This window comes from Halichoerus grypus, chromosome X (genome assembly GCF_964656455.1).
Source record: "Halichoerus grypus chromosome X, mHalGry1.hap1.1, whole genome shotgun sequence".
Classification (NCBI taxonomy): Eukaryota; Metazoa; Chordata; class Mammalia; order Carnivora; family Phocidae; genus Halichoerus; species Halichoerus grypus.
The window spans coordinates 80,846,775-80,862,348 of NC_135727.1; the positions used below are offsets into that span (position 1 = coordinate 80,846,775).

General features: G+C 39.5%; 1 protein-coding gene and 1 long non-coding RNA gene across 2 annotated transcripts in view; one reads left to right on the forward strand and one right to left on the reverse strand.

Moving 5' to 3' along the window:
• Positions 1-2,008: 2,008 nt before the first annotated feature.
• On the reverse strand, positions 2,009-2,470 carry LOC144380398 (profilin-2-like). Its single transcript, XM_078064033.1, has one exon. It carries the CDS (start codon positions 2,468-2,470, stop codon positions 2,009-2,011), a length of 462 nt encoding a protein of 153 aa, XP_077920159.1.
• A 1,777-nt stretch (positions 2,471-4,247) lies between these two features.
• Positions 4,248-15,574, forward strand: part of LOC144380344 (uncharacterized) — a 387,567-nt gene continuing 376,240 nt past the window's right edge. The window contains exon 1 of the long non-coding RNA XR_013444468.1: positions 4,248-4,383. This is a non-coding gene — a long non-coding RNA (uncharacterized LOC144380344). The remainder of the gene's footprint in view (positions 4,384-15,574) is intronic.

Below are 15,574 nucleotides of genomic sequence, written 5' to 3' on the forward strand. Positions count from 1 at the left end.
CCTAGTTTTTGACATGGCTTATTCCTTTATTTCATTAGGCGTCTGTATGGATATCTTCTCTCCAGAGAGGCTGCCTCTGACTTCATTGTTCAAAATAGTTTCTCCCATCATTCTCTATCTCCCTTTATACTGCTTTCTTTGTCTTTGTAACATTAATCATCTCCTGATACATATTATCTGTTTCTCCCATTAGAATATAAGCTCCATGAACATAAAGTATTTGTTTGTCTACTGATATATCTAAAACAGTGCCTGACACATAGTGAGAGCTCAATACATGTTTGAATAAACAAAGTACTTCATAGCATTTACTTCATGGTACTATAATTTATCTTTTCACTCATCTTGTCCCCACTAGAATCTTATCTAAGAAACCTCTTTTTTTTTGACATTTAATTAGCCAATGCTTAGCATGGAATGTATTGGATGAATGGTTGGGTGTCTTGTCAGGGATGTTGCAGAGGGGTTTCAAACATTGGGTGGGGTTGGCCTAAACCCACGCTGCCCAATTCAGTAGCCACTAGATACATGTGGCTATGGAACACTAGAAATGAAGCTTTTCTGAATTGAGATGTATTGCAAATGTAAAATACACACCAGATTTTGAAACCTTGGCATAAAAACATGTAAAATATTTCATCAGCAATATTTTCATTGAGTATATATGTTTAAATAGTAATATTTTGATGTATTGGGTTTAATAAATTATATTCTTAAAATTAAGTTCACCCATCTTACTTCTTCTTTATTGTGGCTACCAGAAAATTTTAAACTACATATGTGACTAGAATTATATTTGCTTTGAGTAGCACTGCTCTAGAGATTTTGACAAACTCCATGTTTAAACCCTGACCTTTACAAGCTTGTGAGGGTATGTGTTGGGGGTGTTGTAGAGGTGGGTCTTTGTAATTAACACAGAAGAGAGTTCTCCATAATCACTGTTCCTGGGGGACTGGTGACAGCAGGACCAAATAAGTACCAGGTCAAATAAGCACTATGGTTTGTTACTCAACCTCATCGTTCTCATTCCTGCCTTCTCTCACCCAGAGTCCTCAGAGCTGCTAGCAACAAGCCAGATTGAATGGTTAGAGTTTTTCACCTCCTTTCTTAGTTTCATGCCCACCCTGACAGTGAGAACAATGAATAGATAAATCGTCCAAAGGTGAGCTACAAATTCAAAAAGGAGAATCTAGCCACAAGCACCTTGGATAATCTATACCCAGCAGAATTCCACTTTGGAAAGTCTCTCTTTTCCTGATAAGCAATTTTAGCCATGTAACCAATTCCCGTCAGAGCTCTGTGCTGAGTTATCCAAATAGAGAGAAGAAGAAGATACATCATCTGCTCTTTAAGGGGATTATAATAAGTTTGGGAAACAGAACCTATGTGTGTGGGAAGTTAAACAAGAACACAAAACAGTCATCCAAGAAATGTTGGGCAGAGTGTGATTAAGGGCCAAATAAATGACCCAGAGTGTTAATGCTTTAGGAATTCAAATCAGTGTCAACTCCAAGGGTCAAGGAAAGTAGAGAAAGCTTCCTCACAGAGGTGTTACTTGAGCTGGACCTTGGAGGATCTGTGTGTTGTTACAAAATCCTAGATTTCCATAGGTTAAATGGCCCTCAGAGACATAGTGTACTCCACATTATGTGGATAAGGAAATTGAGACTCAGAGAGAAAAGTCTCATGGTAAGTAAGGAAAAAGTTGGGATTAGAACCAAGATTTCCTAGTTCCCAGTATACTACTCTCTCCTTCAGGTGCTAAGGAAGGATGGTGTTCTAGGTATAAAAAAGGCCCAGAAGCCCTAATGCCTTAACACTTACTCCTCAATCTGCCCCCCTCCCAACACACACACAACATATACACACACAGAGACATACACACACATCTCCAAACCTTATATGGGATCTCCCTTTCTGTTCTCCTCAAGAGCAGGTTAACTTAGCAGATAATACAGATAACACTGAATTCAAATTCCTGGTCAAACACCAATTCCTTTTTATTTAGTTAGAAATGGGCCATGTGTTGATGAATGGCCTCTCTGATGTAACCTGCCATCTCAAAAGCCTTAAGGTTGAGAGGCCCTCCTTCTGTTCCTTTTTGTCCCATCACCACAAGGTATACAGACTCAATCTGAACTACAGTCACTGCCTGGCTGCCCCGACTCTGGCCTTTGGTGCGGAGGTCCATGGTGTTGTTGCCCTCAGTGTAAAGGTTGTCCCGAATCAACAAGCATTTGGTCCCTGCAAGGGTGATTCCCTGAAGAAACAACTTCTCTCTCCCCTCTCTCGCCAGCAAGATCTGAATTTCTTCCTGGGTCAACTGGAACAAGTTGCCTTCGGGGTAAGAAGCTAACAACCAGGGTGGGGAATTGGTGATAATCGCTGCATCACAGCACATCCCAGTTTGTAGGAAGAGGGTGATGCAGTCTTGCCAGACCTCTTCGCTGATATCCCCTATGCACTGCATGATTCAAGTAAGCTGTCTCTAAAAGATGAATAATGTGCTTTCTAGTAATTTGGTCTGCCAAAGAAGTTTGTTAGCAGTTGGTTTAAGATGACTGATAAGCTGAGACTGAAATAACCTAAAAATACAGTCTGTTTCTGATAGTCTCTCCCCAGCAGCAAAATGGAGGAGGTCTTGGTGACTTGTATGAAGTTATGGCCCAGCTGCCCTCTGCTGTGATTTATCAAGCTATCTCTTGAGCATGAGTGAGGTCACAAAGGCTCTGTGACTTTTTAAATAGTCATCATCCACCACATTATGGGTGACTTTTGGTAGCAGCTTTCTGAAGCTGTACCTCTAGCTATTGAGATAGAAAATGGAGCAAAGTATACCTACTTCCGTAGGATACCATGGGAAGAACACCAACCCCCAACAATGGAAAAGCCCTCAAAGTAGAACATAAGTGGGCAACAATCAAGTTGGAGATTTGGTTATAAAACAGGACACCTTTGCTGCAGCAACTAGCATTTCAGATGTTGGCTAATCTTGCTGAGGCCTGAGCTCTAGGTACAAAGTCAAAAGTCCCACAGACTCAGCAGTTCACAGCTCCTTTTGGGAAAACCACAATAGCCTCCTCATGGATTCCCTGCCTTCAGACTCTTTCCTTCTAGTTTATCTTCTGGCCCACACCAGCTGTGAGTTTAGAGTTATTCATTCCTATCTAGCCATTCAGCAAGTATTTATCAAGCATTCATTATGTGCCAAGTACTTTTCTAAGCACTGGGATACAGTAGCAAACAGAGAAAAACCTCATGGAAGTGACATCATAGTGGGGAAGACAAATAATAAACAGATGGTAATAGTATCTTTTTTACTGAAAATATTTTGAGTCCAATACTTTTTTTCCCAAATTTTCCCTCTTATTCCCAGGCTTTCTTTACTCTAGTGGGGACCCATTTGACTTCTGATTCTTCTGCAACCTTTGGCAAGCTACTGCTTGTCCCTTAATTTCCTCTGAAATGATGTCAACTTGCCTTAAGGACGAAATGTTAGGGGAAATGGTTAAAGTTAATGGTGGATAAAATCTGGGATAGCTTTGAAAATTTATTTATGCAACAAATATTTATTAAGTACCTACTGTATGCCAAGTTCCTGCCTCACAAAGCTGACATCGTAGATGGGGAGACAAAAAAATAAATGACACTTATATCAGCTTTTCCAACTCCCAGACTGTTATTTTTTCCATCACAGTCTGATTCAGAGAATACCACTGAACGACTGCACCTGTCGGCACCTCATCTGAGAGGTGGTCTGGTGGGTCCTTTACCCACATCTGTGATGACAAAAATTATGAGGCCACTGCAATCGTCTGGGACTTAACTAGGTTAATGATAGTAGACTAGTAAAAGAGGGGAGTGAGAGAAGGATATGCTTATACATCATTTCAAAAAGTATTCTATTGTGACTTGTCCAAGGTCTCACAGCTCTGAAGCTTTTCAGAAACCCAGTTACCAGAATGGGATTATCTGTGCTATCTCGGTAAGGTGTCATCACTGTTAACATTAGAGAGTAGTGGAATTATATAGGTGCCCAGAACTCTTACTGCATTAAAATGTGTGAGAAGGGAGGCAGTACTCGAGTCTGGGACTTAACTCCTGGGCCAAACCTGTAGCCCAAACCAGAAAACCGTCAGCTTCCCACCACAAAGGGCATTTGCCAGGAAGCAAGATGGCGGGAGAGGCCACAGACAAAGTGTCGCGATAGAAACCTCCAGGAGGATCACGTGACGAGAGCTTGTGCCATGACAGAGAGGGCGGCGAGGGGAACCTGGGTTGAGCAAATAGGCAGCTGGAGCGGTGGCGGCAGCGGGAGCGACAACCCAAGTGGCACTGAGGGCTTCAGGTGGCGGGAACATGGACCATATCACGGTGCCCAAGGTAAGGAGGAGAGTTAGGAGAGGCTGGGAGCCCCGAGCTCTCTTCAGGTATCCAACGGAGAGCCCAGGCACACCCTCTCAAACCTTGTCTGGGAGCTCTTTGACGCCTTCTTCCCGCGCTGGGACCTGCGTTCTCCCCTTTCAAGCAAACTGAACTTTTCTCAGGATCCGCCTTCCGGCGGCGGCGCCTCACGCGACGCGGGGTGCGCGCCTGCCAGGTCCCTCTCTGCCCTGCCCCTCAGACCCCAGTTCCTTCTGGCACCCCAGCAGTCATCTCACACACCTCCTTACTCCAGCCTCTTACTACACACTCACCACGCTTGTAACCGCCTTTCTCGAATACCCCACAGGCCATCGCCTCCCAGAGAGTTACTTCCTGTGTCCGGCGTTTCCTACCCTCCTCTTGACTCCCTCTGCCCCTAACCTGCCACGAAGGCTGCCCGGACCACCACCACTGCCCCTCATCCAGGGCAGTTTTGGGTTTTGGGGGTTACAGCATCTCTCCAGCCCAAGCTGGGCTTATGGGTGAAGGAAGGAGATGGAGCACAGTAGACCTGGCCCTGCTCAGCCACGAGGAAAAACCCAAAAGGTGGCATCGCCAGACCAGTTGGCGCCTGCTTACAGCAATCCCCAGTTAGAGCCGCTTCTACTTTTCTTTTTAGATCATCCCTCTTCCCTCCCCATCGCTAGCCTCTTTTTATTCCAAATCCGTCTACTTCCTGTCAGTTTTCTTTCTGCCATCTGAGACTGAGGATCAGGAAGAATTCACACAACTAGTCTCTGCTTAATTTTTTTCTTTCAATCAATACAGACGCGGCCCAGGCTAACTGAAGTCCACATAAAAGTCCAGTATGTTTTAATTGAAAAAACATGGTTTTTGAACCCAGAACACTTAAATTAGAATGCTGGTTCCCCCAGCTACCAGCTGATGACTTTGGACAAATTATTTTACTTCTCTGAGCCTTTCTTTCTTCTCGTATTAGATGGGGATAATGAAATTTTCTCTGCTCACTTCACAGGGTGGTTGTGAGGACTATATAAAAAGACATGTGTGAAAGCTTTTTGTAACTAGAAAAATGTTCTACCTACTTGTTAACTTAAGATTATGATGCTGCCTGTTGGGCAAAGCAGGAAATGTAACCTTCAAACCTCTCCTTTAATGACTCCTTCTTTAGGCCCTTTCTCTGTTGAAGATAATAACATCCCTTGTAGTATACAGCCTTACCTTTTTCTGGGTCCCTTCCTCTGCAGGTCATGTCATCTGCACCAGGTTCTCTGGCATGATATAGGAAGGTGGCATCATCAAAGCAAATCATCTGCTACCCAGACTCCCTCTTTTCCCGACCCACTTAACCCTGGGCCACCCTACTTGCCTAGTTCAAAATTATCCCCTTTTCCACCTGGTGGCCATACAGTACATCATTAATTTTTGATGTAGTGTTCCATGATTCATTGTTTTCATGTTAACACCCAGTGCTCAATGCCCTCCTTAATACCCATCACCGGGCTAACAAATCCCCCCTCCCCCTCCCAAAACCCTCAGTTTGTTTCTCAGAGTCCATAGTCTCTCATGGTTCGTCTCCCCCTCCGGTTTCCCCCCTTCATTTTTCCCTTCCTTCTCCTAATGTCCTCCATGGCTATTCCTCATGTTCCACAAATAAGTGAAACCATATGATAATTGACTTTCTCTGCTTGACTTATTTCACTTAACTTAATCTCCTCCAGTCCCATCCATGTTGATGTAAAAGTTGGGTATTCATCTTTTCTGATGGCTGAGTAATATTCCATTGTATATATGGACCACATTGTCTTTATCCATTCGTCTGCTGAAGGGCATCTCAGCTCCTTCCACAGTTTGACTATTGCGGATGTTGCTGCTATGAACATTGGGGTAAGCACCAGACTCTTGATTTCAGCTCAGGTCATGCTCTTGGCTCAGGTCATGATCTCAGGGTTCTGGGATCAAGCCCTGCCTCAGCCTCCATGCTCAGTGGGGAGTCTGTTTGAGATTCCCTCTCTCCTGCCCCCTCTACCCCTCCCCCTTGTGCCTGTGTGCTCTTTCTCTCCAAAATGAATAAATAAAAAAAGAATTACTTCCTTTTTATTTGACCTCAGAGAGAGCAAGGAGGCAGAACTACCCTTTTGCTTGAGTATTAAAATATTAAAATAGTTAAAGTATTAAAATCCTAATGCTGGGAGATTAAAGCTATAAACTGGGCTAGCTGTATGGTAAGGGAGAAGATGCCATTATCCCACTTATATCAAAATAATGATAGCCGCTAATACATTGAATATTTAACTATGTGGCAGGCACTGTGCTAAATGCTTTACATGAAATAGGTCTTCAGTCCTTACATCAACCTATATGGGAGGTACTATTATTATTCCCATGTTACAGATGAGGAAACAGACCCATAGAGGTGAAGTGAGTTGCGTAATAAAGATAGGAGTGCTCAGTTTCAGACTGTTGTAAAGATGAGGTTAATGCTCAAGAAAACTTTAATTGGCATCATGCCCAGACTCCATTTGTACTGCATGGATGATGGCATGGAATATAACTAAAAACTCCAAGTGAAGACTTAGTTCTTTAAATAAAATAGGCATTTCATTTTGTGTCCAGCAGAGCTGCGTGCCCACAAGTGGTATGCTGCCACAAGTCTGTTTTATCTTTTATTATTATGAGTTTCTGGGAAGGATTAGGGTTGCAGTAATGGCTAGGGATTAAGATGGCCTCTCTTGTTAACTCACTGTATCCACAAAAGGAAGAGATTGTCTTGTCCATCTCAGGACAAAGAGATAGCCATGAGCTTGTCAGTCATTAGTTCTGTATGTCAAGTGCAGAAGTGACTTTTATTTTTGGCCCTCGTCTTTTTTTTCTCTTGGAAAGACTTTAAAAAAAAAAAAAAACTGTTGCAGTGTAACATATATAGAGAAAAGTTTATGTCTACATAATATAATCTATTATAAATTATTAATATAAATGTATACTCCATGAATGTTCATAAACTTCACACACCTGTGTAACCAGCACCCAGATCAAGAAACAGATTCTTCTACTCAGTACCCCTCCCAAGGGTGACCATTATCCTGACTTCTGACAGAATAATTTTGTGCTTTTTTTGATACTTAATATACATGAATTCATATAGTATATACCCTTGCGTCTGGCTTCTTTTGCTCAACATTATGTTTGAAAGATTCATCCGTATTATTCCTTGTAGTTATAGATCATTCTCATTGCTATATAGTATTTCATTTTGTTAACATGCCACATGTGATTTATCCATTCTTCTGTCGGTGGGGAATTTCTAGTTCTGGCTATTACAAGTAGAACATTTTTTTTGGTGGATATACATAAGCAGTTTTGTTGGGATATACACAGGAATGGAATTTCTGGATCATAGGATATGCATATATTCACCTAGAGTAGAAACTACCAATTTTGCACTCTCATCACCTATGTATGATATGGTTTAACAATGGTTTTTGTAGCACCTCAGGGCCAACCCAAAAGTTTAGTGACTCTCCTGTCCAAATCAGAATTTGTCCCTTTTACTTCTGTGTCAGCACCTAGAATTCTTAATTACCTTTCCTTCCCAGAATGGAAGCTTATTAATTAGGATTTTTTCAGTTAACATTTGCTGAGTTTCAGCGGGCTTAGAAATGTACTATAGTGGTTAAGAGGGTATGTTTTAGAGCCAGAATGTCTGAATGCAAATCTCAACTCTACTTAACCTTTTAATCTTGGCAAGTGTGTACCTTCTCTGTGCCTCAGTTTCTTTTTCTGTAAAATGGTGGTAATAATAATAGTACCTATCTCACAGGGTAGCTATAGGGATAAAATGAGTTAATATTTGTAGAAGTGCTTAGAACAGTGCCTGGCACATTATCAGTGCTTAATTTAGCTACCAATTACTATAATCACCATCATTAATTGTTATTTACAAAATGCGACATTGTGAGTTGTTAAGGATACATGGCTCTCTTAGTTATAGCAACTAACTGCCTTCTAAGATATCTTAATCAAGTAATAAGTTGAGATATTAAGCATAAGATTCACAAATGAAAGTAAGAACTTTCATGAGAGGGACAAATGAAATACTATCAGAGATTAGAGGCAAATAAGGTCTTGATCCAGATGAGTGTGACGAGTATGAAATGAAGAAAGTTTTATGGAAGAGTGGGATTTTGACTGAGTCTGAATATTAGATAGGATTTTACTCTTTAGAGATTGGGGAGGTGAGAGGGACTCCCTACCAAGGGAACTGCAAGACCATAAACTCAGAGGGAGGTAACTCATTAGGGCAAGGGAATGAGAGGAATGATATATTGTAGATTGTAGAGGCTTGAATGTTGCACTGATGAATTTGAACTTGGTTCTACAGTTAACCCTTGAGCAGCATGGGTTTGAACTGTGTGGGTCAACTTACATGCATTTTTTTTTTTTCTCCTAAATGCAGTATAATACTGTAAATGAATTTTACCTTACTTATGATATTTTTAATAATATTTTATTTTCTCTAGCTTAATTTATTGTAACAATACAGTATATGATATACATAGCATAAAAATATATGTTAATCAACTGTTTATATTATTGGTAAGGCTTCCAGTAGTAGTTAAGTTTTGGGGGAGTCAAAAGTTTTATGTGGATTTTCAACTGTGTGGGGTTTGGTGCCCCTAACCCCCAATGTTGTTCAAGGGTCAACTGTATAGGTAGCAAAGAGCTGCTAAAGCTTTGTAAGTCTAGAAACCCAAATATAAAAGTTAGAAAGGAACTTTTAAATGATCTTAATAAGGAATGGGAATGCAGTTTTTTTTTGGCATGATGTAAATGTTCTAAAATTATATACTGTGGTGATGGTTCTACAACTCTGTAAATTTACTAAAAATCAGTGAATTTTACACGTAAAAACAAATGAATTTTATGGTAAGTTCCATAAAGCTGCTAACAAATAAATACATGAGTAGGTAAAAAATAAGATCATCTAATGATAGTCCAAACCTCTGATGTCACAAATATGGAAGCTGAGGCCCAGATTGCTGAAGTTTCTTCTTCAAGGTCAGTCATCTAGCTAGTGGCAGAGCAGCATTGTCTTTTTGTTGTTTAGTATGCATAGCAGGTTCAGACTATGATAAATTGTGTGAAATTGCCATTGAAACAACAGCCAAAATAATTGGAAATGCCAGATGGGTATAGAATGCCATTCTGGATAATAACAATAGTAATAGTAATAATAATAGTAATAATAATAATAATAATAATAATAATAATAATAATAATGCTTTACAGTACTCTACAAAGTGCTTTTCAAGCCACCCTACCTGCTCTCAAGATTACTATTCACAGGAAACTTTCCTAAAGCAAGATAATTTTTGGCTTGACTGCCAGGAAACTAATATCCAGATTTAGTGTTCAATTATGTTAACTGTTTTAGCCCTTGTAGTTAGTATAATTACTTCCTCCTCCTCTTCATGACTTTGATTTTCTGTGTGTGTGTTTTTTTTTGTTTTTGTTTTTTTTTACTATAAACCACTTCAGATTCATTTAGGGTATAAGCGGGGTCAAAATGAATCAAGATAAAACTGGGTAAAGTGCTTTTCTTTATCAAGTAAATGTGATTTCCTTTATACATATATATGTATATATGTATATTTTAAATATTTATTTAAATTTTAGTTAGTTAATATACAGTACAATATTGGTATCAGGAGAACATTCACTGATTCATCACTTACATACAACACTCAGTGCTCATCATAAGTGCTCTCTTTAATACACATCACCCATCTAGCCCATGCCCCACTCACCTCCCTCCATCAACCCTCAGTTTGTTCTCTATCATTAAGAGTCTCTTATGGTTTGTTTTCCTCTCTCCTTTTTTCCCACCTTCCCATATGTTCATCTGTTTTCTTTCTTAAATTCCACATCTGAATGAAATCATATGGTACTTGTCTTTCTCTGAATGACTTATTTTGCTTAGCATAATACACTCTACCTCCATCCACATTGTTGCAAATGGCAAGATTTCATTCTTTTTGATGGCTGAAAAATTATATATCTTCCTTATCCATTCGTTAGTTGATGGACATTTGGGCTCTCCATAGTTTGGCTATTGTTAATAATGCTGCTATAAACATTGGGGTGCATGTACCCCTTCAAATCTGTATTTTTGTATTCTTTGGGTACATAAATACCTGCTAGTGAAATTACTGGATCATAGGGTAGTTCTATTTTTAACTTTTTGAGGAACTGCCATACTGTTCTGCAGAGTGGCTCTACCAGTTTGCATCCCCACCAATAGTGCAAGAGGGCTCCCCTTTCTCCACATCCCGGCCAACACCTGTTGTTTCTTGTGTTGTTAAATTTAGCCATTTTGACAGGTGTGAGGTGGTATCTCATTGTGGTTTTGATTTGTATTTCCCTGATGATGAGTGATGTTGAGCATCTTTTCATGTGTCTGTTAGCCATTTGGATGTCTTCTTTGGAGAAGTGTCTTTTCATGTCTTTTGCCCATTTCTTAGCTGGATTATTTGTTTTTTGTGGAGGGGGAGGGTGTTGAGTTTGATAAGTTCTTTATAGATTTTAGATACGAACCCCTTATCAGTTTGCAAATATCTTTTCCCATTCTGTAGGCTGCCTTTTAGTTTTGTTGATTGTTTCCTTTGCTGTACAAAAGCTTTTTATCTTGAATTCCCAATGGTTCACTTTTGCTTTTATTTCCCCTGCCTTTGGAGTCATGTCTAGCAAGAAACTGCTGTGGCTGAGGTCAAAGAGGTTGCTGCTTGTGTTCTCCTCTAGGATTTTGATGGCTTCCTGTCTTACATTTAGGTCTTTCATCCATTTTGAATTTATTTTTTTGTATGGTGTAAGAAACTGGTCCAGTTTCATTCTTCTGCCTGCTGCTATCCAGTTTTCCCAACACCATTTGTTGAAGAGACTGTCTTTTTTCCTTTTTTTTTAAAGATTTTATTTATTTTTATTTATTTATTTATTTATTTATTTGAGAGAGAGAGAGAGAGAGAGAGAGAGATCACAAGCAGATGGAGTGGCAGGCAGAGGGAGAGGGAGAAGCAGGCTTCCTGCTGAGCAGAGACCCTGATGCAGGGCTCGATCCCAGGACCCTGGGATCAGGACCTGAGCCGAAGGCAGACACTTAACTGACTGAGCTTCCCAGGCACCCTGAGACTGTCTTTTTTCCATTGGATATTCTTTCCTGCTTTGTTGAAGATTAGCTGACCGTATAGTTGTGGGTTCATTTCTGGGTTTTCTAGTCTGTTCCATTGATTTATATGCCTGTTTTTGTGCTACTACCATACTAGCTTGATGACTACAGCTTTATAATGTAGCTTGAAATCCACAATCATGATGCATCCAGTTTTGTTTTTTCTTCTTAAGGATTGCTTTGGCTATTCGGGGTCTTTCATGGTTCCATAGAAATTATAGAATTGTTTGTTCTGGCTCTGTGAACAATTCTGGTGGAATTTTTTTTGAAGAATTTATTTATTTATTTAAGAGAGAGAGAGGGAGAGAGCACATGTGAGCTGGGGTAGGGGCAAAGGGAGAGGGAGACTTCAAGAAGACTCTGTGCTGAGCAAGGAGTCCACCTCTGGGCTTGAACTCAGGACCCTGAGATCATGACCAGAGCTGAAATCAAGAGTTGGTTGCTTAACCGACTGAGCCACCCAGGAGCTCCATGGCTGGTGGTATGTTGATAGGGATTGCATTAAATGTGTAGATTGCTTTGGGTAGTATAGACATTTTAACAATGTTCTTACAATCTATGAGTATGGAGTGCTTTTCCATTTCTTTGTTTCCCCTTCAATTTCTTGCATAAGTGTTCTATAGTTTTCAGAGAACAGATCTTTTACCTTTTTACTTAGGTTTATTCCTGGATATCTTATTGTTTTTGGTGCAGTTGCAAATGGGATTGATTCCTTGATTTCTTTTTCTGCAGCTTCGTTATTTGTGTATAGAAATGCAAAAGATTTTTGCATGTTGATTTTATCCTGCAACTGTGCTGAATTCAAGTATTAGTTCTATCAATTTTTTGGTGGACTCTTTTGGGTTTTCTACATAGAGTATCATGTTGTCTGCAAATAGTGAAACTTTAGCTTATTCCTTGCCAATTTGGATGTCTTTTATTTCTTTTTGTTATCTGATTGCTGAGGCTAAGACTTCCAGTAGTATGTTAAATAGTAATGGTGAGAGTGGACATCCTTGTCTTCTTCCTGACCATAGGGGAAAGGCTCTCAGTTTTTCCCCATTGAGAATGTTATTAGCTGTGTGTCTTTCATATATGACCTTTAGGATGTTGAGGTGTGTTCCATCTATCCCTACTCTGTTGAGCGTTTTTATCAACAATAGATGTTGTATTTTGTCAAATGCTTTTTCTGCATCTTTTGACAGGATCGTGTGGTTCTTATCCTTTCTTTTATTAATGTGGTGTATCATGTTTACTGATTTGCAAACATTGAACCAACCCTGCAGCCCAGGAATAAATCCCACTTGATCATGTGTGTACCAGTTGTGGCCTGATTTGTGAACCATTATGTGGTCTGTTCTGGAGAGTGTTCCATGTGCACTTGAAAATAATGTGTATTATTTTGCTTTAGGAGGAAATGCACTACATATATCTGTTAAATCCATCTGGTCCATTGTGTCATTGAAAACTGTTATTTCCTTGTTGTTGTTGTTGTTGTTGTTGTTGTTTTGCTTAGGTGATCTGTCCATCGCTGTAAGTGAGGTGTCAAAGTCCCCTACTCTTATTGTATTATTATCAGTTAGTTCTTCATGTTTACTATTAATTATATTCAGGTACTCCCAAATTGGGGGCATCCATATTTACCATTGTTAGACCCTTTTGAAGGATAAATCACTTAATTATGATATGATGCCCTTCTTTATCTCTTGTTGCAGTCTTTGTTTTAAAACCTAGTTTGTCTGATATAAGTATGGCTATACTGGCTTTCTTTTGACATCCATTAACATGATATATGGTTCTCCATCCCCTCACTTTCAATCTGCAGGTATCTTTAGTTCTAAAATGCATCTCTTTTAGGCAGCACATAGATGGATATATATATATATATTTTAATCCATTCTGATATCCTGTGTCTTTTGATTGGAGCATTTAGTCTCTTTACATTCAGAGTGATTATTGAAAGTTATGAATTTAGTGCCATTGTGTTCCCTGTAGAGTTGGTGTTTCTGGTGATCTCTGGTCCTTTCTAGTCTTTGTTGCTTTTGTTCTTTCTTTTTTCCCCACTCAAAGAATCTCCCTTAATATTTCTTGCAGGACTGGTTTAGTGGTCATGAACTCCTTTAGTTTTTGTTTGTCTGGGAAACTCTTTATCTCTCCTTTTGTTCTGAATGACAGCATTGCTGGATAAAGGATTCTTGACTGCATATTTTTCTCATTCAACCTGTTGCATATATCCTGCCATTCTTTTCAGGCCTGCCAGTTTCTGTGGACAGCTCTGCTGCAAACTTGATCTATCTTCCTTTGTAGGTTAAGGACTTTTTTCCCCCTTGCTCCTTTCAAGATTCTTTCCCTGTTTCTGTATTTTGTGAATTTGACTATGATATGCCTTGGCTATGGTCATCTTTTGTTGAATTTAAGGGAGTTCTCTGTGCTTCTTGGATTTTGATGTCTGTGTCCTTCCCCAGACTAGGGAAGTTTTCAGCTATAATTTGCTCAAATAAATCTTCTGCCATTTTTGCTCTCTCTTCATTATCTGGGACTCCTATGTTACCAGTGTTATTATGTTTTAATACGTCACTGAGTTCCCTAAATCTACCTTCATGATCCATTGCCTTTCTTTCCCTCTTCTTTTCAACTTCATTATTTTCCATAATTTTATCTTCTGTATCACTGATTTGATCCTCTGTTTCATTCATCCTCATTTTTAAGGCCTTCATTTGTTTTTGCATCTCAGTTACAGTATTTTTAATTTCAGCCTGACTAGATTTTAGTTCTTTTATCTTTGTAGTAAGGGCAAGTGTGTCTGAGAGCCAGAAAAGCAGGATCAGCACAAACCTCCCTGCATGCACCAAGTCTACTAACGATAGAGTGCTGAAAAATTTCAGCTCTAGTGAATATTAGATCTAGCCTTTTTTTTTTAAACAAAGACATGAAAACTCACCTAGTTAAGACTCGACACACACAAGACAAGGTCCAAATACTCCCAACTCTTTCCATCAGAGCCAAACAATGGTAGAGGCTTTAGTCCTGGGAGGTCTCAGAAATCAGCCTGTCTCAGAGAGGAATATGCTCCTGAGCATCCATAGAGGTTCCGTACTAGAGTGCAACAAGAGAGTTTACCCAAGAATGGCAGCAGTCTGGGATTTTGGCTACTATTTTATAGGCATTGGAATAATTGTCCTCACCACCAAAACTTTCTTTGACCTCACTTTATACTTGGGAAACCTCAACTAAACTGTTACTTCTAGAAACCACTGTGATTTGTTGGAGGGTTGTGTCTTTTTAGATATCATTTTGTGGCTTTGTGGTGTAATTCTTATATGTTTTAGAAAGATTTTTTGATAAGCTCCATAAAATATTTATTATTTGAGAAACCCATGTTGGACAGGGAATCAAGAGACCTGGATTCTGGTCCCAGCTCTGATACTGACATGCTGTATGAACTTAGGCTTCATTTTCCTAGTGGGTAGAATAATAATATCTAACCTTTATTGAGCAAGTACTATATGCCAGACACTATTCTAATTGTTTACATAAATATTACATATGTGTATGCTCATTTAACACACAACAATACTACTGTCCTTATTTTAAAAATAAAGAAATGAAGACCTAGGAAGCTTAAGTAACTTTCTGAGAGCCAGTAAATGAAGCAGATAGTCTGTGTCTTAAGAGCCTGTGCTCTTAACCCCTGAACTGTACTGCTTCAATAGAATGAGAAGATTGGATTGTACCAGCATTTCCTAAACCTTGCTTTTGCTGACTGGTCCATAAGATAAGTTGTTTAAAAAGATAAAAAGGATTCTAAGGTAGAATATGTTGATACTACAAACACTGTGGAGATTCATAGTGAATTTTCACCTGTTTAAGTCTCTGAGAAACCCTGCAATAAAGAGACCTGCTTATATTTGTTTAACCCAGTGTTTCCCTAACCTGACCATAGAACTGCATGTGTGTTTACACCTATTAATGAGAAATGCTGGTGTC